The sequence below is a fragment of the Protopterus annectens genome, chromosome 12.part0, assembly GCF_019279795.1.
Source record: "Protopterus annectens isolate FY-2018-M chromosome 12.part0, PAN1.0, whole genome shotgun sequence".
NCBI classification, from domain to species: Eukaryota; Metazoa; Chordata; order Ceratodontiformes; family Protopteridae; genus Protopterus; species Protopterus annectens.
The window spans coordinates 359,067,336-359,092,589 of NC_056746.1; the positions used below are offsets into that span (position 1 = coordinate 359,067,336).

Below are 25,254 nucleotides of genomic sequence, written 5' to 3' on the forward strand. Positions count from 1 at the left end.
CACTTCTTTGTAGACTGCAGTGTTTGAGAAAAACATGGGGAATGTGCGCTGGGCTAGTGTACTGCCTGTGTAATTGGCGGATTCTGATTGATTTCACCCGACAGGTCTGCTAGTTCTTGCTTAACTTCCTACACCTTCTTTTCCTTCCTTTTCCCTTTCCCTTTCTGTTTTCATAGTGGGCAGCAACGCACAAACAAGCACAAACACTTTTGGGGTTTCCTGACTACTGTGGGGATGTGATTATCACAGTTGTGTCCAGTGTCCACCTGTGACCCAAGGTTTCTTGTCACACTTTCAGTGTTAAGTATACTACCACCTATATTGTAGTTCTTGGCTAGAGTCTTTAACAAAGGGGGATGACAATGCACCTTTTGGCATTGAGCTAGAGCCCATGGCTTTGACAACAGCCATCTGTCTCAGTGAGGCCCTTTTGTAGGATGTCCACATCTTTAGTGTTTACAATTATGGCTCCTAGTTTGCAGTCCTCTGGAAACTTCAGTAGCCACAGACCTTCCATGTTAAAATTTACTTCAGGGAAGTTAACAGGACAAGACACAGGACTGGATCTTGTGGTACTGCATTCATCACTGGTCCAAAGTCATACAGAGTCTGCTACTTTCACAGTGTGTGTTCTGTCAGTAAGCCTGTTGGCAACCCATCTTGTGGCATAGCAAGACTGTGGGGTGGTGTTGTAAGCCATGGCAGGATCAACATAGGCTGTGTGAACTACCTTACCCTTGTCAATGTTTCTGTTGACTGCTTCAATGTCATCTATCAGGTTTAGGAGACATGATCTGCATTTTACAAACCCAACATGGTTGTGGTCCAGGGATTAAATGTAATTTTTTATATGTTGTATGATACATTCCATGGCCTTGAAGAGTGGGCTTGTCAGGCTAATAGGGCACTAGTTCCTGGGGTCCGTGGTGTCTCCACCCTTGCGTAGTGGTATAACCGTCACTGTGCACCATTCAACAGGCACAGAGCATGAGGTGAGGCTATGACTGCGCATGGTACGTCAGTGTGGTGCCTGTTCGCTCTGCGGTTTGTGTGGAACACAGCCTGTGAAGTTATCTGGTCCCATGGCTGCTGTGTTACTGGCTTTGGAGAGTGTTTGCCTGTGCAGCCGTGATGACAGCAACTTTACAGTTTTCCATTAGAGATGTGCTCTTTCATGGGTTAGAGGGGAGTACAGTTAACACTGATCCTATCTGCCAGGATGTTGGCAATATCAGTTGGGTCTGTATATTTAGTGCCATTGAGCTGTAACTCAAAACAGATCTGAATGTAGCCATGGCATGGACCCATCTATTGGGAACAGATCTCCTGAGTAGACAGTATGCAACAGAGTACAGATTGGGTTACATCCAGTCTTGTTGCCTTGGAGGCCAGTAATCCTCTTGTTAGGGTACCTCAGTGGTCTTTCTGGCTGCTGAATGTGCCTAGTCAGATTCATTGCAAGTGTGTTGTGGTACTCGGGTCTGATGACTGATTAGTAGTGGAAACCTCCTTTGACCTACATGCACAGACCTTGGCAGTTTGTGTGAACACATAGCATGATTTTGTGATAACTTTGTGAATGTGTTTCTGAAAGTAGAGATGTCTATCCACATTTGTCCATAGATCCCTTATTATCACCTCTGTATTTGGCACAAGTGTGTGAGCATGCCCAGTATGACCTTTCAGTGTGATGCTGAATGAAATCCACTTCATTTGGAGTGTGTGAGCACGCCCCAGTATAGACATTGTGTATGGAAAATCAAGTTGTATTTTTACAGCAAGCTTCACCTTTGTGTCATAGATCAACAGGGATCATGCTGTGCCTGCAGGGCCTCCATGAGACACTTTGCATATACTTGACATTTCTACATACAAGGGGGTCAGCTATTCTTTGTACATTTCTACCCAAGGGTACACTTGACTGTGTACATAGGATGAGGGGTACCCTGGATGCTGATGCCTGTGGGGGCCCCATCATATTACCAGTTGGTCTCTGGAAGGTACCTGTTGTTAGTATTCTTAGGCAAACATATACTTTGGTTTCCACTGGGATGGGTTCCTCTCTGTTAGTTCTGTGTGAGTTGTGGCCTGCACAGGTCAACAATTTGCTGCAGGAGGTCTCTGTTCACTCTATAGTGCTCCACTATCTCCAGCTTATGTAGCCCCCTGGTAGGTTACCCTGGGTCTGTACACTCTTCAGTCTCCTCACTGTGGGTTGCTCAGAAGCATTCACAATGGCACCACCCTCAGCATCTTGCACATGTTGCCTTATAATAGCAATGGCAGCCCCTAACACTTGTCTCAGTTGAGCTTTAAGTTTTCACTTCTTTGTAGACTGCAGTGTTTGAGAAAAACAAGGGGAATGTGTGCTTGGCTAGTGTACTGCCTGTGTAATTGGCGGAGTCTGATTGATTTCACCCGACAGGTCTGCTAGTTCTTGCTTTAACTTCCTACAACTTCTTTTCCTTCCTTTTCCCTTTCTGTTTTCACAGTGGGCAGCAACGCACAAACAAGCACAAACATGCACACACAGGCTTAGGCAGGTAGACAGCCTTACACAGGCTTACACGGGGGCACACAGGCTTAGATGGGTTTACAGGTGCGCACACACACACACACACACACACACACACACACACACACACACACACACAGTGCAAGCATCTTTGGTGAGATCCACGGCGTACACCTTCGGTTTGAGTTTCAGAGTTTCAGTTAAGACAACTGTAGACACGCCTCTTCCAGTCCTGAGTCACTTACAGCAAACATGCCACTCTGCTCCAATAAGCTTACAGTCTTTGATACATACCCCCTCATGATGTCACCTGTTTTCTACTCTGTTACTCCCCTAATCCTACTCTTACACTCTAGGGACATGGTTCTCATGGCAGGCAAAATTGGGATTCACTATCCTTATCCTCATTTGTATAGGATTGCCTAGTAAAGCTTAGTTACATCTCTCAGACTGAGCTTCCCCCCATAGCAACCACTACTCAGTAGCCATGTTGTCTTCAGTCTGCCATTCACCTGCATGTCAGATTAATATTTTTAATAAAAATGCCTATTTTTTGGCTTATATTTTTTCTAGAGTGCCACATGTTTGCGCAGCACTGCGCTTAAACATCGGAGAAAAAATTGATTTTGCAATAGATAAAAATGCCAGTAGCCTTATATTTGGCCATTGGCATGCTTCCTCAACTGGATGCATCCTTTATTTGGAGCTATCATAGCTCTGTTTTTGCTATTTGCAGAACAGCACTCAGTTACCAACAGAGTACATTTTTGCAAATAACACTACTCTTACTCAGACAAGTTAGTGTTTCCTGGATCGCAAATTTACCTAATTTGCATAGCTTTCAGCAGCAAATGAGGTAATTTGCATAACATTACACTGTCTGTGCAAGGGTAGTCTTGGAGCTCTCATGCACACCCCTGCCGGCTGTTCCTGGATTGCTCGGCAGACACATTGGCCTTACTCTAAGACTCCGTAGAAGCCTTTGTGAATCCGGCCCCATGTCTTATTTTAAGACTACAGTTACAATTCTTGAAAGAAATATTTGCATTAACTAACCTTCATTTCACCTGAATACTTGATGTTTGAGCCACATTACATTTATAAGATAAAAAGGCAGGACAAAGATCTATTCCAATAAACTTTTTTTATTGCAGACAATATATCCACGTAGTAAGATGGTCTTAACAAAATGTTTGCATCTTTCCACACATTGTTATACAGCTGATGAAAAAATCTTGCAAGAAATACAAGCTGGCTTTTTGGATACATGTCTGTAATCAGTAGACGTATTTAACGGTAGAGGCGTATAAGGGTGCGAGCAACTGCCGCCATGTACTTGTCCAAAACAAGATGCTGCTCAGCTGTGTATTTTTCTCCATGATGGGCAGCAATAGTAACATGGATAGCCTGAGTAAAGTGCTAAAAATGAAAGAAAAAAAAAACAGTATAACTTACTCTTGTGGTAAATCTCTCTGCTAAGCAAAAGATAAAGGGGAGAGAAAAAGACTGTATATGTAATACATTTCCAGATAACTGCAATATTTTGCAAATTAGTTAAAAACAGTTAAAATGCAATTTCATGTAAGAAAAACTGTTATACTTAACATTAAAAGATGTACACTTTTATTAATCTAAGTACAACTTTTTTTTAATAGGCAAGATTGTGCTTCTCCATATAGAAATGATTTGTTATCAGAAAATGTTGGACTGAAAAAATTGGGTAGATTATAAGTGATGTATAATGTTTGCAACTGGGAGTGTGACAGTATAGTTTGTGGTGTAAAATGCTTGCAGCTAGGGTTGTGTCAGTGTGGTGTATATAAATGTATGATTGCCTATGTAGTGTGTAACTGTTTAGTAATGATCTTTCTTGCTTAAGAACAGGAATTGAATAATTTAAGTAATGTTGTTTAGGTTATATATGATATATGGCAATACATGTGAAGTATGTTAATTATATAACAATATGTGAAGTATAATGTTTGTTAATTATAGTTTTACTTTATATGAATATAAATTTGCCTATATCACAAGTGAGAATTCAATAAAGATGTTTGAGAAAAAAATATGCATTTTTAAAACTATGGCGTTCAGATGCTCAGCCACAGGAATCTAAAAAAGGGCATGCATAATTACTACACAGAAAAAGTTGTGGCTAGATAAAAAAGCCTTGCCAACAGAAGAAAAAAAACTTATATTTATCAAGTACAAATTGAACAAAGAACCAATGTGAGGTGCATAACTTGGAAAAGATGAATTCCCCAGTTGCTATTTTCCTCTGGAATCACTAGGTGTGGTGTCTAAGTGTGCTCTGTCAATGGTTTCTTTATTTTATGTTTCACATTTCAGATTTTTGCAGCCCTACCTGAACTAGAAATAAGTCCCTTTCAGAGAAACACAGCCCCTTTACCATTCTGAAGAAATGCTATATTGGATTGTGCAGTGTGTTCAGAACATGTTTAAACGAGTGTAGTTTGAAGAAGCAATGATAGTATGAAATTCTGTCACTATAAACAATACAAGTCATGCAACAGCTCACATTAAATACTTTAATTACTTGACTCATTTTAAGATTACTAGGGTTCGTTATATCATAAATAAATGAAAATGTTCTATGAAATCTTAGGCTTCAACCATTAAAATAAATCATCATCATCATCATCAGCATCTTCCACATCATTATTGCTAATCCTATTGTGTTACAGCAACAATGCCAATATATTTTTAGCTACAAGCATACTGTCAAAAGGTAGGAGAGTGACATTGAATCAAGAGGTTCTGGCAGTTGACAGCATATTGACCTCATGTACAAAACAGGAAACGGGAAATGGTGATTGTGTACATACGTTATTTTGTACATTAAACACATTTTTTTTCTTAAATACATTACATTTTTCTTGCACTTTACGTATATACATAATGGACTCTGTCAGATAGTTCTATTAGTTAGATGGTGATATTTTGCAACAGTCAACAGCAGAAAATGTAAAACTGAAGACAGAGTAGCAGGAAGTAGTGGTTTCTTTATTTGTAGAAAGAGTGGTAGAGATCTACAATTATCTACTAATGGATACGTAATATACTTCACTAGAGCAGGTTTCCAGCAAATAAGTGTTACTATCCAGCATTCTGTGCATTTCATAAAAATGAATAATTCCTACTTCCAAGCTCATTTAGGACTATGGATACAAATGGGCATAACAGGATATATAATATTAAATCTGGGTGAGATTAGGATAAAAAAACTTACAAGAATACCTCTAGGAAGCCAGCCAGCACAGCAGCAATTATCCTAGTGAGGAATCTTCAGACTAGATGCTTATGCAAAGATACAAAATAAATATATCCATTATCATTCATTTGCAATGTACGGCTTAATGCTATTATTTTTTATTAAGACTTTAGATATGTACTAATGGCAAAGTACATCTGTCCATTACTAACCACCTTCAGCATTATTAATGCAACCTAACAGTTAACATCAACCATTTCAGTGGTAGATAATGCAAGAGTAATGTCAAAGCCATAATTACTGAAATATAAACTTACTTCAAAGTTGACAGGGTCCACCATGAGTTCCGTGGCATGCTTTTCACTTAAAGGATGCAAGTGACTTTCCGTGTCATTGAGATGTTTCACGCCTTTTGCAAGGGCATCAACCACCTTCTTACCATGTTGAATCACTTTGTCACTACTTGCTTTGTAATCACCAAATTTCTGGAAGTAGGACTTTGTACCAGGGAAGGCTGCAAACATTCTAAATTAGGTAATGACAACAAGGAAAAGCATTTGATTGAGTTCATTCTGCTGCAAAACCTTGTCTTCATATTAATTTGCTGTAGTGGTTGACATAGTCAAAGTATTTTGTTAACTGAGTGAAAAAAAAACACTTTTGAGTTATATCTGGCAATACGGCAGTTGGCAACATTTCCTTACCTGCAACTGTCCATCACTTAAGGTACACTTATAAAAGCCATCTTTGACAAGAGGGGTGTTGTTTCAATTTAATGGGGATAAAATGTAACGCCATCTCTGAAAATGAACAGACTAGAGTACTGCAGATATTTCCAAGAGGTAGGCACACATGTAGCTGAAACTGTTACTAGCAAATGGATGTACCACTGGCAAATTAATATCAACACAGCATACTAAATATTTTATGGATAGCCCGACATGAAAAAGTTGTAATCAACATCTAGAAATCAATTACTATTATTTTACTCTAGGCAGTCTTTTAGGTTCATAGGTTTATACTAGGCTATCTGCCCTAGGGCATTTATAAGCCTAGCCAGAGTGTGTGTGGCTTTCACCACCCCTTAGGATGAGAATACTATGCCCATTTAGGGTTTAGTTTACTGTGCCTCTGTCTAGTAGTGACACAGAGATGACCCCCGGGGTAAACCTACAATCTCCCATCCACTCGTCAAGATTTCTCTTGAACAGAGTTAGTGAGGGGCTCTGCCTAACATAGACTAGGATTCTGTTCCAGAGTGCAGGGAGCCTCTGGGTTATGAATTGTCCCTCCAGCACGTCCTATTTATTTCTGTGTTGAGGTTTAAGTCTCTTGCTCTCGTGGCTCTGATGGATTTGGATTTTCTGAGGTGGAGCATGTCCATTAATTCCGGATTGGACATGGCCTTGTACGTCAGGCACAGATCACCTCTGAGTAGGCAGTATGAGACTGAATAGAGCTGGAGTTTTCAGTCGGGCAGCATATGACATATGTTTAAGACCCTTTATTCTCTTGGTGAGGAAGTTTTGGGGTCTTTCCAACTGCTGCAGGTGTCGGGTAAGATACATCCCAAATGGGGCATTGTACTCAATCATTGGCCTGATAAGAGAAGAGTACTGGGGCACAATGACCTCTCTTGATCTAGATGTGAAACCCTTCATGATAAGGTGGGCAATATAGAAGGTCTTCCTAACCACTTTGGCAATGTGAGTGTCAAATGAGAGGTTACTGTCAACCTGGGTCCCTAGGTCCCTGATTACCTCTTCTGTACTTAATGGATTACCACCTATGTGGTAATTTGTGGGTACCTTGTTTTTCCCAAAGGCTATGACTATACATTTTTTGGCGTTCAGCTTTAGACCATGATTTTGGCACCAATTATCTGTTTCTATGAGGCCTCTCTGAAGGATGTTTGTGTCCGCTGGGGTATCAATTATGGTGCCCAGTTTGCAGTCATCTGCGAACTTTGTCAGCCACAATCCTCCTAAGTTTGCCTGTACCTCGGAAAAATAAATGCCGAACAAGAGGGGTCCCAGGACTGAGCCCTGTGGGACACTGCTTGTGACCGGCTTAGAGTCTGACATAACTCCAGTAACTCTGACCCTGTGGGTTCTGTCCTTGAGCCAGTTTGCAACCCATCTTGTGACATATGGGTTTACATTTAAGCTGGTGAGTTTGTCTATGATGCCCGAGTGGGGTATTGTGTCAAAGGCTTTTGCAAGGTCAAGGTAGGCTGTGTGAACTGCCTTACCCTCATCAATGGCCTTAGTGACTGTTTCAAAAGTCGACCAAGTTCAAAAGGCAGGATCTGCCCTTGACAAAGCCAAATTGGGTAGGATCCAATGTCTGTAGGTCCCCAATGTCTTTGTTTATGAGTTCCATAATGATCCTCTCCATAGCTTTGCAGACCAGGCTCGTCAAGCTTATGGGGCGGTAATTTCCAGGGTCCGTAGAAGCACCGCCTTTGTGAAGTGGGAACACTGTTGCCGTACGCCACTCTTTGGGTACGTATCCTGTAGTAAGGCTAAGATTAAACAGCAGCCTTATGTGTGGGTTTAGTTCCTCTTGGAGTTCATGTAGCACACAGCCTGGGACACCGTCCAGTCCCATTGATGCTGTGTTTTTAGCTTTAGAGAGGGTGGCTCTCACCTGGGCATCTGAGATGTTAGAGAGGCTACACTCTGCTGGGATAGTTATTTCTCCTTTTAGGGGGGAGGGGGAGGAGAACTTTGCACTGAACCTGTCTGCCAGAATGTTGGCAATGTCAGTGGGTTCAGTGTATTTTGTGTCATTTTGGACTAACTCTGAGCATATCTGGGAGTTTCCACCCAGGTTTCTAACATAGCTAAAGAAGGCCTTGTGATTGTCTTTTGTATCTTTTGTGATTTTTCTCTCAAAGTTGGCCTTGGATGATTTTATGAGTGATCGTAGTTTTTTGCTAGTACTGATCAGAGTTGCCTTCCCTTTTAGGGATTTTGCTCTGTCATGTAGTAGCTTCCTCCTCCTGTTGTAAAGTTTGTTTATGGTTGGGGTCCACCAGACCGGTTGCCTGCCTTTGGGGGAATGGGTCTTGGTTTTATTTGGGATTGCATGATCCATGCATTCTTGAAGGTGCCCATAGAAGGCATTTGTAAAGGATTCAGCAGTGTGGGTTGTGGTTTCCTCTGGCCCAGGGGCCTTGAAGGATACCACTTCAGTCTTAAGAAGTGTGAAGTTGGCTTTTGAGAAGTTCTTCACTGTGGTCTTTTGTGCAGGGGTGGGGCGGGATGTGGATTTCCAGTGAGATTAATTTATGGTCTGATCTTACCAATGAGGGATATACTTCCGGTGTGGAGCATTTTGTCCCCATGTTTGTGATGATCATGTCAAGTATATTGTCTCCTCTTGTGGGAATGGTGACTAGTTGTTCCATCGCATTTGAGTTTATGAATTCTAGGAACCTTTGGTCTAGGGTGTTGGGGCTTGAGTAATGTTCCCAGTCTATGTTTGGGTAGCTGAAGTCTCCCAATATGATGGTATTTGGAGAGACATTCATACTCTCCAGTGTCTTCAGGAAGGCTGTGTGGGGTTCCTGAGTTTGAGAGGGTGGTCTGTAGCATGCTACAAACTGTAAGGCAGTTTTGCCTATGGTTAGTTGCACCTGGATGGTCTCTGATGCTTCGTGCGTTGCCACTAACCTGAAGGTGTGGGTATCTTTGATGAATATGGATACTCCCCCTCCTTTTGTGGTTCCGTCCAAGTTTTGGGGCTGGAAAGCATGATATGAGGTAAAACCTGATAGTGCTGGGGTGCTCTCAGGAGCCTTGAACCAGGTTTCAGTCACTGCACAGACATCGATGTTCTCCATACTGAGGAGGGCTTCGAGAGCGTGCATCTTAAGGTTTAGACTTCTGGCATTGAGCAGCATTACCCTTAGTTTTTTTCCACTTGTGTTTTCTAGGGAGGTAGGGTTGTCATTTGAGCCTTGCCTAAAAAAGGCACTATGGGGGTGGCAAGAGCCTTGGCCAATATCCGGAAGCCCAGGGATGACAGGTGCAAGCTATCCCTTGCGAAGCAGCGTGGCTTGTCGAGCATGTCATCCCAAGCAGACAGACATTGGATCCCCTTAGAATGACACCAGTAATTAAGCCAATTGTTAAAACTGATCATTTTGTCTTTGTACTGTGGCATTATTCTTGGTGAGGGTAAGATGCTGCTCAGGGTCAGGGTCATACTGGCCTGGGCTACATAATCAGAGAGCTCCTCTATGTCTCTTTTCATGTAGTCCAGGGAGGTACGCCTCAGGTCGTTCACACCGGCATGTACAATGACTGAGTCATATTTGTACTTGCTGTGGAGTGACCTGAGTGCTTGTGTTATGTGGCGGATTCTAGCTCCCGACAGGCAGCTTACTGTGACCTTTTCCTTGTTCAGTCTGGTGAGCGGGATGTCAGTGTGTCTGACTATGGAGTCACCTATTACAAGTGTGTCTGGCATGTTGTTTGGCCTTAAGAGCTGAGACTGTTTAGCACACTGACTTTGTGAACTATGTGTTGCATGTGCTATGTCTTGAGGTGGCGGTTGCTTGGGTGTCTGCTTTGGAGGCCTCTGTTGTTTTGGTAGATTTTTAATCAGTGCCTCCGAGTATGTTTTTGTGTGTTTATGTGTTTGGTTTGCAGTTGTGATAGTTCTATGTGAGACTGGGTTTGTGGTGTGCGTGGTTACCTTCTCCTCCTGACTGGTCTTGCCAGTGCTGAGTTGAGAGAGCTCAGCCTCCAGTTTGGCTATATAGTTGCATCTCTCGCATATATTTGTATTTGTTGGGAGGAGGAGGAGAGGGTTGTCTGTGTACATGAGGCAATTGTAACATTGCCTCAAGATTCCAAGATTCACCAGCTGAACAGGAGAGGACGTCAGCAACTGACCCTTCGACATGCTAGAATAGTGAAAAAGATTGCTGTGTAACTGAGTCAGAAAGGACCTATAGGGAAATGAGTACTCAAGGGAGTTTAGGTGAATGAAGTACTTTCTTTTGTTTTTAAGAGTGCTTTACCTGTATAAAAAATGCTTTAGGAGCAAGTGCTGAGTTTTTCAGATAGAGTATAGGCTGTTTAGATTGCAAGTAGAGCAGTTCTAAGGGAAAAATTGAAGAGCAGACTTTACGGAGCCAGAAATAGTTTAAACTTGATTAACCGGCGCTGCCCGATGCTGCCCTATGAGCAACTTCGCGCTAATTCGCACAAAAGCGCGCTAGAGCGCGCAAAAACTGGCTTTATAGCAGGGGGTTGAAAAGAGCCAGGAATTGACCCAAAATGGACAATAAACTACAAGTTGCTGGGCTGGAACCACTCCTCTAGGGACAAATAGGTTGCTCAGTGCTCCCCACTCCCACTGGTGAACAAAGAAGCTTCCTCTTATCCAAATAAGGATATGGATAGCACAGGAACTAAGCCAAAGCCCAGAGATCAGCAAAATCTGAAGACTGGACTATTCTAGTTCAGAAGTGGGAAAACAAGGATATTTTTTTTGTTTTTTTTCTTTTTTTTACAGAGACAGAAGAAAAAGATACAGTAGCAAACAGTAAATGCTATAAAACGGCTAGCGCACTTGAGTGTGTTAGCCTAACAATTAAATTAAACAAAAATAACTTTTTAAAGTGCTAACAGTTTAGAATCTACACAGGTACAGTAAAAACAATATGCAGAGCTGTATTTTAGGCGAAATGCAGTCGATATGCAGTAATTAAAGCGAAAGCCAGAAAAAATACTTAATAATCAAGGAAAGTCACTCTTTCACTCTCTGCTGCTTGTAGAACTCTGCAGGACACCACAAGGAGCTGTGCTGAGTCTTTTACAAGTGAAAAAGCGCGCAAAAACAGGCTTTATAGCAGGGGGTTGAAAAGAGCCAGGAATTGACCCAAAATGGCCAATAAACTACAAGTTGCTGGGCTGGAACCACTCCTCTAGGGACAAATAGGTTGCTCAGTGCTCCCCACTCCCACTGGTGAACAAAGAAGCTTCCTCTTATCCAAATAAGGATATGGATAGCACAGGAACTAAGACAAAGCCCAGAGATCAGCAAAATCTGAAGACTGGACTATTCTAGTTCAGAAAAGCGGGAAAACAAGGATATATTTTTTTTTTTTTTTTTTTTACAGAGACAGAAGAAAAAGATACAGTAGCAAACAGTAAATGCTATAAAATGGCTAGCGCACGAATGTGTTAGCCTAACAATTAAATTAAACAAAAATAACTTTTTAAAGTGCTAACAGTGTAGAATCTACACAGGTACAGTAAAAACAATATGCAGAGCTGTATTTTAGGCGAAATGCAGTCGATATGCAGTAATTAAAACGAAAGCCAGAAAAAAATACTTAATCAAGGAAAGTCACTCTTTCACTCTCTGCTGCTTGTAGAACTCTGCAGGACACCACGAGGAGCTGTGCGGTCACTAAGTAGAGCTAGATATTACAGCCAAATATTAGAATTGTGTGACTTAAAATACCCACCATGTTAATGTGCTTAGAACCCAAGTTAATGATCTGTTCAGCTGAAAACAAGTACTTCTTATTCTCATTTTTAAATACCATTTTTGTAGTTTTAGTGCTTCTTAAAAGTGATATAGCTGTTAAATAAATAAAAGTGCTAATACTGATGTGAATGTGTCTGCATACACTGCCACCTGATGTCAACTATTACTCAGGTTAATTTCTGACCAATTTGTTGTCAACCACTCCTATAAATACTGGAAAATATTCTTTGGCTTTTTATTTCCTTTTCCTTTGCCTGTTATTTTAATACAGTATCATCTGTATGCAAGCATTATACTTCTGTGTTGCCACATTAAACTAAAATCATCCATTTTTTAAGCATTACTAACTTTAAATATCAAGCATTATATTTTTTGTGGAAAAATAATCTATGTATACAATATGGAATTACCAGCGGTTGTGTTTCCTTAATTTAAGCATTAATTTAAGGAAATGGACATGCAATTAAGGTTTATGTTTCTGAGTTAAATGAGAAAGGTGTAAAGTCGATGTTATTTGCAAAAATCATTCTGAATTTAACAGAAATGTATTCTAGAAAGCCATCTAAATCGGAACAAAAATCTTTTTAAAATGTGTTTTTCTGAATGTTTCTACAACTAAATGAGGTAAACCATTCTTGCTTCCCTGTATATTAACTATGAATTAATTTGTCCACAAATTTGTAGTTTATACCATCGATCATGAGTTAACACCAGTACTGCAATAAATAATCCGTAATAGGGAAACCGTAGCAGATAAGTTGAACAACGCATTCATTTAGTATTCTTACAATTAGAAAACTAAAGTCATAAACTTAGCTAAAAATAATATTGATTCGTGCAAGGGAAGAAAAATACATCCCCGAAGTGATATAAAAATCAAGCGACATAAAAGCCAGGGGGCTATAAGCTCTGTAGTCTAATTTATAACCCGTATTACAGAATAAACAGAGAAAAGCGACACATTTCTAAAAATACTGGACTCCCATGCACCAAACCGCCTTATAAGATCAAAGATTCGCATAGCACCATGGCTAACCAAGGAAACTAAATCAAAAATTAAGCTTAGAGACCAAGCATGGGAAAAGTGGCGATCCACGAAAGCGCCCTTAGATCGTATTAAATTTCAGCAGCTAAGAAATTCTACAAAGTCAGATATCACCCAAGATAAAAAAAACTATTACTGTCACCTCCAGGACAAACATCAGAATAACCCAAAAAAGTTTTGGGCAGGTTTTAACAACCTTCTTCACTCTGGGAAACCCTCTACTCCTACCCCCACTAAACTTACTGGTAAAGATCCAGAAGAAATAGCTAATATGTTTAACTCATTTTTTACTGAGACCATCCAGTCCCTAGCTGGCAAGTTACCTTCCTCCACACCTTCTATAACTAATCCTACCCCCCTCACAACCAATACGATTGGTAAATCTCCACATACCTTTAACCTTCATCCAATATCCGCCTCCTACATTAGCTCCCTACTGAAGAAACTTAAACCATCTAGCTTATCGGCTGATCGACTCCCAGCTGAATACTTACAAATAGCATCAGATGTTATAGCCTACCCTATCTCTATTCTGATAAATAGAAGCATTACAGAGTCTAAAATCCCCTCTATGTGGAAAATATCATATATCATCCCACTTCATAAGGGCGGCTCCTCCACAGAAATATCAAATTTTAGACCTATAGCAATAATGTCCCCAATAGCAAAAATAATGGAAAGGTGTGTTCACAAGCAACTCCTGCACTACCTTACTCTAAATAATCTTTTGTCTAACACTCAACATGGCTTTCGCCCCCATCACAGCACAACCACTGCCCTCCTCTCCTTTGTTGACTCAGTCAACTGCAACCGTAATAATAAACTAATTACCTCTGCTCTCTTTCTGGACCTGTCAAAAGCTTTTGACATGGTTAATCACCAAGCACTGCTCCACACCCTGGAAACCCTTCACCTAGACCACTCAGCCCTAAGCTGGTTTGATGCCTACCTTTCAGGTAGACAACAAGCTGTCCAGTGGCAAAGCAAGCTATCTCAATTACTACCAAACACCATAGGAGTTCCCCAAGGCTCTATACTTGGTCCCCTTCTCTTTTCTGTATTTATAAACGATCTCTATTCAGTAATCCCTAATGCAACCTGTATACAATATGCAGATGACTCCACACTGATCTGTTCAGACGACTCCCTCCATAATCTCCAAGTAATTACCCAAAACTGCTTTGCTGCAGTTGAAACATGGTTCATAGAGAAGAAACTGATCTTGAATCCAACAAAAAACAAGCAACTACTAATTTTCCCCACCTCAGCCACTTCCTTAGGACAACACCCTCCACTTACTAATAATATGACCTTCCATGTTCAGTCCACTAATGGTACAATCATAGAGCCTGTCACTAATGCCAAACTACTGGGAGTTACTATTGATCACAAGCTCAAATTTGATATGCACATCAGTCAAACTATAAAAACTGTAAACAAGAAACTAGGATCTATGTATAGAATTAAAAACTTTCTAACCCCTACTACCAAACTAACCATTGCACGCACACATCTTCTCTCCACCCTACTGTATGCCTCCCCAGTATTCTCCTTCCTTAATAAAGCTGAGCTCAACAAACTCTCTATGACTTATAATCATATTGCCAAATTAAGTAACAGGTGAACCGTACCATACTCATCACTGCCTAAACCTAAAAACCTCGCCTGGTTAGAACTCCCCAATCTTCTTAAACTTAACCAACTTACTGAAGCATTTAAAATAATCAAGGAACCACACAAAACCCCCTCAATGAACAAACTTTTCACCCCCTATTCTAATCTCAGCTGCCTTCGATCCTCCAATAGTGAACTAGTACAAACTATCAAATCTAATAACTCAGGTGGGGATGCTCTTTATGCTAATTCCATCGGAAAACTATGGAACTCCCTTCCTAGCGACCTAAGACTAACCACCTCCCTAAGCCAGTTCAAAAGTAACCTCAAATCTTTCCTAAAAGCTCATTGGCTATGTTCCTGTACCAAACCAGACTAATCCTAAAAATTCCAATACCCTCCATGTTATCTCCTGATGCCATCTCTTTTCTCTCTTATTCCACTACTGCCCTGCTAAACTATATTATACGATCTCTAATTCACTATAATCACCCCTCTATTTATTAATCCCTATGAGCATGGTACTCGATATTTCTTTACCCATCTCTTGGAGCCTATAAAATAATCTTTAGTATTGTCCATGGAACCCATGTCTTCACTAATCCACATACTACATGAATTACTTAAATTATAGCTAATTTTTAACTTGATGTCTCTTCTTACTATGTTATCCAAAATTTTTACTATGTAATGCAAACCTAAATCTTGTTTTATTTATGTAGATGTTTTTTTTCTCCTTGAACTTTCTTGTAACTGATATGTTTAAACTTTTGATTACCTAAACATGTTATTATGAAATCACTGAAATGTAACTCAAAGCCTTTTGTACTGTGGAGCTTTTCTCCCCGGGTCTCTGCTGAAAAGGGATATGTATCCAGTTGGACTAACCCGGTAAACAAATGTAAAATAAAATAAATAAATAAATAAATAAATAAAAGCAGTACAACTGGGTTTAGCGCTGTGCACCCAAACTATTGTTTGTGTCTTTCGGCTTTTCTCGATTAGGGGTCGCCACAGCGGAACTCCGGTCCGCTAATGATTGGCAGTAGATTTTTACGCGCTGGCTTGCCGGGCCTAACACACAACCTTCACCGAAGGAACACCATTCACGCATGTCGCCACACAGAAGACGCTCTAACTGAGAATCGAACGGGTAACGTCTAACTGTGATGCGACAACGCTACCGCAGCATTTGCACCCAATCTATGATATGTAAAAAAAGGACTCCACGAAAATACCATTGCATGACACAAGAGTAAAAGCCAAAATACGTGCACATGCTTTCAGATGTTTGTCGACATAGCTATTTTCATAAAAAAAATGATCACAGCAGTTAAAAATAAATACTAACACAAATTTCCAGGCATTTACAGAAATACTTTGAGTGAAACAGCCAATGCTATTAAGTAGCGTAATACCTAAAGTGTCACTTCAAGCATCAGTGTGAATTTAAACAGAAAATTTGCTTGCAAAACGTAAATCAAAGCAGCAAAACCAAGAGAATCGAGATAAAACACGGTGAAGTTTCAGGAAAAGATTGACGCGCAGTGCCTGGTACAAATTATTACACAAAGTTTTTTTTTTTTTTTTTTTTTACCATACCCCATACCTTGCTAAGGCTTCTCCTCCTGCATTTGGAATTTGAGTGAGTAATTTGCAGGCCTCGCCGATGTGGACCTCATCTTCATGAGTGAAAGTCATCTTTGCTGCTTGATTTTTCGCACTCGCACCACAGAAGTTGACAGGAAGACGAAGGATGGAAGAGTCAGACTTTGTTTTTATACAAGCCTGAAAGACTATCCCACGCCCACAAGCCCAGCAGTGATTGGCTGCAGTTCTTTCTTTCGGCACCTCCCTTTGAAAATGGGCAAAGCAAGTCGTCACCCCGACTATAGGAATGGAGATTGTCCAAACATACCGCTTACAGGGTTGATTCGTTGGGATGATAAACTTTGAGGAACATGAACTTTTATGACCCCAGATGAGGTACGTTCCTCGTAATAAGGTACCCTTGAGAGGTATGAGGGTGATGGAGTCATAGTTCTCACAACCACAACTTTCACTTTCATAATTAACAACGCAAAAATAAATAAATACATGATAATAGACATAACCCTTTGTCTTCCATCACCAAAATGTGGAGCACTACCTCTGGTAATGTGAAACAAATGGTCAAAATTTGGAGCACCTACGGTTAACTGTGGTATTTTATATTTATTAAAAGCTAGTTTGATTACTTAATATAATTTAATGTTATTTACCATAGCTATTAGCTAAAGCATCTTACATTTGTGACCAGCCTTTTCAATGTGGAACAATGTGGGACATGAACTTTTTAAGATTCAAAACAAGAAACATTACTGATTATTAGGTACACTTGAGAGGTACGATTCGGGGAAAAGGGCCAAAACTATGAATTTTTGGTTTAGAAAATTATTAGAATAAGAACGTGTGAAATACATATTTTACGAAGTAAATGACGTCTGTAACTTTAATTATTGTTATTTATTGATTCACCACTGTTTCTGGAAAAAAAAATCTGAGGTGTCCCTGAAAACCATGGACAGCTGGGAGGTACTGCAAGGGGTGGATGGAATACTGTCCGGGTTCTTAGATATGGAGGTATTTTGATGAATACAAACTATTTTATGCATTATTTGTTTTGAACTTAAAAGGAAACATTTCAATTCGACTTGAGATCATCAGGCCCTGCTTTTTGCTAATGCCGAGTGCGGTGATAAGAGAAGATGCATGGATTAGCATTGGTCATTACACACACACACACACACACACACACACACAAAACTGTTTTATTCATAAAGTGATGAGGAGGTCCATATTTCGTGGTGTTTGTGCGTACTGTCCTTGTATAACCTTTTGACAAGTTGACAAGCGACACAAATGGTGTTTGTGTGTGGGGGGTTACTGATCTCTGGATACGTTCCTATAGTAAAGCAGGGACCCGGAAATGTACAAAGGTGAAAGGTACTGAATGCTTCAAATATTAGAAAATAAATGTTGATTCGGTTGTTCTCAGGCACCATATATGTTGGTTGGCAGTGAGAGTGTAGCTAGGCATACTCATTATACGTAAATGTGAGCATTTATTTCTGAGCATCTCTTGGAAATTTCAACACTCAAAAAGTATAGAATGCTTCAAACTGTGTACATTAATATTTAAAGTATAGAGATATACATGGAGTGCTTCCGTGAAAGGAATATATCAATAAAAATAGCTTTTTGTTGGTATAAATGGTAACAGTTGAAAATAATCTGTTCCCTTCCAATATGTCTGGGAATGAGTTGAGTACATTTTTAAAATGAAGGGTGGTAAGGTCAGCAACGTTAGATCTGAGTACAAAATGTACATTTTTGGCTACACTCATGCTGGGAAATGCCTTGAAACCATATAGGTTCATAGGTTCATACTAGGCTATCTGCCCTAGGGCATTTATAAGCCTAGCCAGAATGTGTTTGGCTTTCGCCACCCATTTTAAATTAATTTTGCTATGCCCTTTTTTGAGGTTAGTATACTGTGCCTCTGTTTAACAGTGACACAGAATTGATACCCGGGGTAAACCTACGATCTCCCATCCACTCATCAAGATTCCTCTTGAAGAGATTCAATGAGGGACTCTGCCTAACCTGGACTGGGATTTTATTCCAGAGTGAAGGGAGCCTCTGGGTTATGAATCTGTCCCTCCAGCATGTCCTGTTTATTTCAGTGCTGAGGTTCAAGTCTCTCGAGCGTGGCTCGATGGGATTTGGATTTTCTGAGGTGCAGCATGTCCATTAATTCCGGGATGGACATGGCTTTATACGTCAGGCACAGATCGCCTCTGAGCAGGCGGTATGCCACTGAGTAGAGCTGGAGTTTCTTTAACCGGGCAGCATATGGCATCTGTTTGAGCCCTTTGATCCTCTTGGTGAGGTACTTTTGGGGTCTTTCCAGTTGCTGCAGGTGTCTGGTAAGATACATCCCAAAAGGGGCATTGTACTCAATTATGGGCCTGATGAGGGATGAGTAAAGAGGCACGATGACCTCCCCTGATCTAGATGCAAATCCCTTCATGATTAGGTGGGCTATATAAAATGTTTTTCTAACCACTTTGGCCACGTGGTGTCAAATGAGAGATTGCTATCAACTTGGGTCCCCAGGTCCCTAATTACTTCTTCTGTACTTAATGGATTACCACCTATGTGGTAATTTGTGGGCACTTTGTTTTTGCCAAAGGGGATGACTATACACTTTTTGGCGTTTAACTTGAGGCCATGGCTCTGGCACCAGTTGTCTGTTTCTATGAGGCCCTTTTGGAGGATGCTTGTGTCGGCTGGAGAGTCGATTATGGCGCCCAGTTTGCAGTCATCTGCGAACTTGGTCAGCCACAGTCCTTCCGTGTTGGCCTTTACCTCCGAGAAATATATACCGAACAAGAGAGGTCCCAGGACTGAGCCTTGTGGGACGCCACTTGTAACTGGTTTGGAGTCTGACATGGCTCCAGCAATTCTAACCATGTGGGTTCTGTCCTTGAGCCACTTTGCAACCCCTCTAGTGACAAAGAGGTTTATATTTAAGCTGGTGAGCTTATCTATAATGCCCGAGTGGGGTATTGTATCGAAGGCTTTTGTGAGGTCCAGGTAGGCTGTGCGGACCACCTTCCCCTCGTCAATGGCCTTGGTGACTGTTTCAAAGAAATCAACCAGGTTTAAGAGGCAGGATCTGCCCTTAACAAAGCCGAACTGGGTAGGATCCAGTGTCTGTAGGTCCCCAATGTCTTTATTTATGAGGTCCATGATGATCTTTTCCATAACTTTGCAGACCAAGCTAGTCAGGCTTTTGGGGCGATAGTTTCCAGGATCCGTTGAGGCACCACCTTTGTGGAGAGGGACCACAGTCGCTGTACGCCACTCTTTGGGTACATATCCTGTAGTAAGGCTGAGACTGAACAGTAGTTAGTCTAGACAAGACTGGTTAAGGTGTAAAAGGTTGTGCTTATTTCAAAGCATTAGGAAAGATGAAAATGATTGGATAGGTTATTTATTTAATGGTTGTGGAAAGCAGTATCATTTAAACACTGCAATAACTGTCATAATGTTTATAATATGTCAAGGAGACTCCTACATTTGTTTCCTGTCTCTGTAGCCATAAATAATAAGACTGTAAAAGTGACAATGGTGGATTTCATCCATCTGGACTCTGGGAGATTGTTGCAGCTACAATAATAAATGGTGATGGTGATGATGGGGTACTTTTAATCAAACATCTCAGCCATTCAGATTTTTGCCTGATATTTCTGGTCTGTTTCTCAAAAATTATGTGTTTTTTTCTGGCAAGTTGTTGAGGAATGAAGCCGTTAAATAATGATAAATGAGTTTCAGAGTTAATTCCTTCAGAAAATTATGCCACCACAAAACCTGTTATTGTAGAAACTTTCTAAGTTTATAATAACACTATTTAAAATCTGTCCCTGTTTTTGAAACTTTGCTTCCCCCATTATTTTAGCTTTGTCTAGATTTATTGCGCTAATAGGTTGAGAGGTGTGCTTGAAATTACTAAAAGAAAGGTCCAACGTTTCCAACAGATTATTAAATGCAAAAAAGATATGCATGTCATTTTCTCTGAATGTGAAATAATCTATGAAACCCAGTAAACAGCACTATGTGCATTTTGTGTGTGTTTGTTGGTGAATACACCCACACTTACTCATAACATACACCAACATAGGGAGAGAGAGATGAATCTACATCACAACAGATGTATGTTGAGTCGTTTGGCTTTTTCCGGTTAGGGGTCGCCACAGCAGAACTCTGGTCTGCTAATGATTGGTAGTTAATTTTTATGTGCCGAGTTACCAGCCCTGACGCACAACCTTCAACGAAGGTACACCCACTCACGCATGTCTCCACACAGAAGATGCTCTAGCTGAGAATCTAACCGGACAGCATCTTATTGTGAAGCGACAACGCTACCGCAGCACCACCACTGCAGGTACATCACAACAGATGTATACACACAAAATATATATATGTGTGTATCGAGTGCTGACTTGTCAGAACATTAGCTAAATTCTTGTCTAGGGTTGTAAGGGTCTCAGGGCCAATGGCCTAGTAAATTCCTATGATCTTATATGTGTATATATATATATATATATATATATATATATATATATATATATATATATACTGAAAACACTGAAAACCCAAAACAATGAAACTTCAGAACATTGAAACTTTGCTTAATAACATTGAAAACTACAACGCACATGTAAATAAGATCTCCTCCACCTATAACAACGCCTAACTAAGAAACACACTTTCTACCCCCTGCACCCCCCATGTGGGGGGTTGTACCCCCCACCCCCCATAAATTAAATATACCAACTCCAAGATCGCACTACAGTGGAAAAAGGTTAATTTCCTAACTTCAGTGTATGGTGATCACGATACAGTGAGGTTAGGAAATTAACTTTTTTCCACTGCAGTGCGATCTTGGAGTTGGTATATTTAATTTACAGGGGGTGTGTGGGAGCAGGGGGCAAGCTCCCCTGCAGAAATGCAGGGGGAACGCTCCCCTGCAGAAACATAATAGAAAGTGTGTTTGTTAGTTAGGTGTTGTTATAGGTGGAGGGGATGTTATTTACACATGCGTTGTAGTTTTCAATGTTATGAAGCACACCTTCAGTGTTCTGAGTTTTCATTATTTTGGATTTTCACCCCTGGATTCACGAATCCTCCGTGTAAGACTTAATAAGTCTTACTCGGAGGCTGCAGTTGAACGGTATGATGTCAGCATGCCATGAATATTCATGAGGGCACGCTGACTCAACCATAAGTCTTACACGGACCGTGTAGGAAAGCAGGGGGCGTGTCCAACTGCCGAGCAGTCTAAATGTCCACGCCCCTGCAAGGGTTGGAAAAGTAAACTGAAAACACACAAGAGCGAGTCCGCTCAAATGTCCTTGCACCTAACATCACACTCCCTGACATTGTAAAACCCATCACAGTTATAAAAAGTAAAACATTAATTTTATTTTTTTTAAATTCCCAAAATAGCTGTCCGTATTTGCGCATGTGTGCACGGGTGTGCCCATTGCTTAGCTGCAGTTAGCAATTCAGACATGGAAGAGCATAAGAAAGAATGTTTATGCAACTCACACCAAATAGCAATAGCGTAATGGTAGAGCATTCGCACAAAGAGGAGGCATTCACAGTTCGAGTTCCACCACTCCCCTTCTTAGTTATGTTTTAAATCAGTATATGAAATAATACCTGACATATATGATTAAAATATTAGTAAAAAGCAGTGAAATGGCTAATGTATCAGTGAAGAAAATATGTATTTTAAAGGATCCTGATATATAATTGCCTGCAGTTAAGCAGCGCTTTACCCAGTGCAATAGAGTTGCCCATAGTTAAATTGTGCTGTAACCAGCGCAATAGAGTTGCCCAGAGTTAAATAGCACTTTACCCAGCGCAATAGAGTTGCCCATAGTAAAATTGCGCTTTAACCAGTGCAATCTGTTTGCGCGGACGTGCACGCCGCACCAACCAAGGCACCGTAGGGCAACATGGAGCAACGTAGAGCAAAGTTGCTTAAACAGAGCCACACCCTCTAGCCTGTCTGGACAGTATTAAAATAAAATGAATAATAAGGTTCGAACCCACGACTCTGTGCACCATAATCAAAGTACTGAACCACTAAGCCATAACAGCTTAAGTGAAGCAGCCACTGTTAACATACATATACTTAAAAATGGTAGATTAACCATTACTAAGCAGGTCTGCAGTCAGCTGAGAATTTTCAAAAATGGCCAATCACAAAAAAGTGTGGGAAATGTGGCATATATAAGCCCCATAGGCAGGAATACTCACCATAACTGATTGTGGCTCACATCTTCAGTTAGAATGGCTGGTGCTGGAGATGGTACACACTTCTGAGCGCAACGTTGGGGCATCGAGGAGTCGAAATACATGGTTTGGCTCCTTGTCTACCGTCATGAGTCAAGACTCCTGCAGGGCCAGTTCCAAAGAACGGAGTACAAGGCAGAGGCTTGGAACTGGTTAGCTCATGACCTCACCAGTGCAACAGGGGTTCTTCGGACTGGTGAGCAGGTCCGTCACCACCATGCACACCTGAAGAGATGGAAGCAGGACTGCCTGAACCAATGGATACAGGAGGCCCGTGGGATGCCCCACAACTGAGTAGGTAGCCATGGAATGCAGTATGTAAGAATTGATAATTGATTCTGTATAATGGATAGGTATGTCTCAATATTCCTTCATTTACTTCACAGCTGCAGGTGACCGTGCTGCGAATCAGCAAGCCTATGCAGATAGGCTGCTAAGGCTGCGCCACCAGGCAGGTTAGTGATTATTCTGCATGTATTGTTATATAAAATGGGGGAGAGAGCATGAAAGAAAGTGTTGTAGTCCAATAATACAGCAATAAAATGCCCTGAATAAGTCCTCTGCATTTACTGTCATATAAAAAAGTCAGAGAGACAGAAAAAAAGAGTGTAGTAACCCATTAAGAAAGGTAAAATATGTCTGGAATAATATCTCTGCAGGTACTGTCATATAAAATAAGTGAGCGAGCCTGAAAAAGAGTGTTCTAACCTATTAATAAGGGTATAATATGTCTTGAATATCTCTTCCATATGCACTGTTATATCAAATAAAGGAGCGAGCCTGTGGAAAAGTGTGTAATGTAATTAATAAAGGTATAAAACCCGGAGTGTATCTGTCTTATTTACTTTGAAATGTTGTACCCTTGCATTATACAAATAGTACTGTTTTAATAAGTGCTGGCAACCCAGAGTTGTGCAGTCCCATCTAAAGTGGGTGATGGAAGTGCTAGTAGCTGTGAAGCATATATACAGTCCTCAACAGTCACTTACTGGATGGCATGCATAAGTAAATCTGGCACACATGTAGCATGTTAATTTGTTCCCCAGAAATGTAAGTGTGCTTCAAGAAATGCAGGGTTCTGTACAAACTGAAGTGAAAATGTCATGTGAAAACATCCAGATATGTAGATAAAGAAATATAAATGAAATCAAGAAATATGTAGCAGTAACATCTACATCATGGACAGTTAGTATGTCAGATATAGGTCAGGTATATATTGAACTAGCCAAACCCATTACACAACCTAATGCATGTTGGCAAGTGTAATAATACATGTAGGGGATATACACTTGCAGTCACTAGGAATGTAGTGTAGACTAAAAGTACTTATAAGATGTTAATTGAGGTTTCTTTCTACACCCTACTGTATGTGCATAAACCATGCAATTCCACACCTCAATGGGTATGTGTAATCTCAAATATTTGTTGGGACATATGTCCTATTGTTCTATAAATATTTGCATTCACTTTGATGCATGTGCCCTGTTCAAACACCACAATCATAGTGGCCTGTTTCTACCAATCATCCCTGCATGCTGTTGAAATATCCACTGTCATTCAATATATGCATGTGTTATGCTTGCTGTTCAACTGTTGGAACCTTGGTGTGTTGGGTTAATGGGAATATTACTGCATGCTGTTACAACTAATCTGGAATGGTGCTGTTTATGTTGTAATTAAACACACCTAATCATAGAACGTATGGGAAGGCCGGTCCCAGCGGACCCACCTGTCCCTCCTCAGTTGGCGAGTGCACCTGGCACCAGCAGGTCCAGTGCCCAGCCCGGGTTCCCTTTCTCCGTTGGTCCTGTGCCACCTTTGGGTGGAAACTCTGCAGGGGATGGGGCTCATCCCCCCATGCAAGTGTGGGCAGAGAAGGGCCACCTGTCACCCTTCGAAGGGTCCGGGCTGTGGTGCGTAGGGAGATCCAGCGTTCAGTCACTGATCCCCTACACCAGCCTGAGGTGAGAGTGGCGCATCTCACGGGTGAGTCTGCCCATCCTACGCAGCCCCCAGCACAGCCACCCTCGGGGCTGTGAAGGTGCAGTGGAGGCTGCCCATAGGTGGGGATCGCAGTTCCACTGTAACCATCTGTGGGCTCATGGGCTTGCAATTTTCAAACATCTGTCCCCGTCAATTGTGTTCAACCACCCCATGTGTCATACACCGGCCCTGTATGTGTCTTGTTTGTCTTGTCTGTTAACCTCCCCAACCTACCTCCCCAAGCATACCTACTTCCTCTACCTTACTTTCCACTCTCACCTGAAAAAAAAAAAAGGCAATCTGTACCCACAAAAAAATTACGCCCCATACATAGCTGCCTATTTCGCACACATGTCCACTGGACATGTAAACTGATAATTATAATTGGCAGTACAACAAACTTTGTTGTCCTCACCCCTCTCCCAGGGGTGGAACGTTTCAAATATC

The 25,254-nt window shown here is 41.0% G+C and overlaps 1 protein-coding gene across 1 annotated transcript; it reads right to left on the minus strand.

Annotated features, from left to right (window-relative positions):
- Window positions 1-5,806: 5,806 nt before the first annotated feature.
- LOC122817329 (hemoglobin subunit alpha-like) lies at window positions 5,807-16,688 on the minus strand. Its single transcript, XM_044090545.1, has 3 exons — window positions 16,526-16,688; window positions 6,065-6,272; window positions 5,807-5,833 (listed from the first exon to the last, which is right to left on the minus strand). The coding sequence occupies exons 1-3, from the start codon at window positions 16,615-16,617 to the stop codon at window positions 5,822-5,824; spliced, it is 312 nt and encodes a 103-aa protein (XP_043946480.1). The 5' UTR covers window positions 16,618-16,688; the 3' UTR covers window positions 5,807-5,821.
- Between the last annotated feature and the right edge of the window lie 8,566 nt (window positions 16,689-25,254).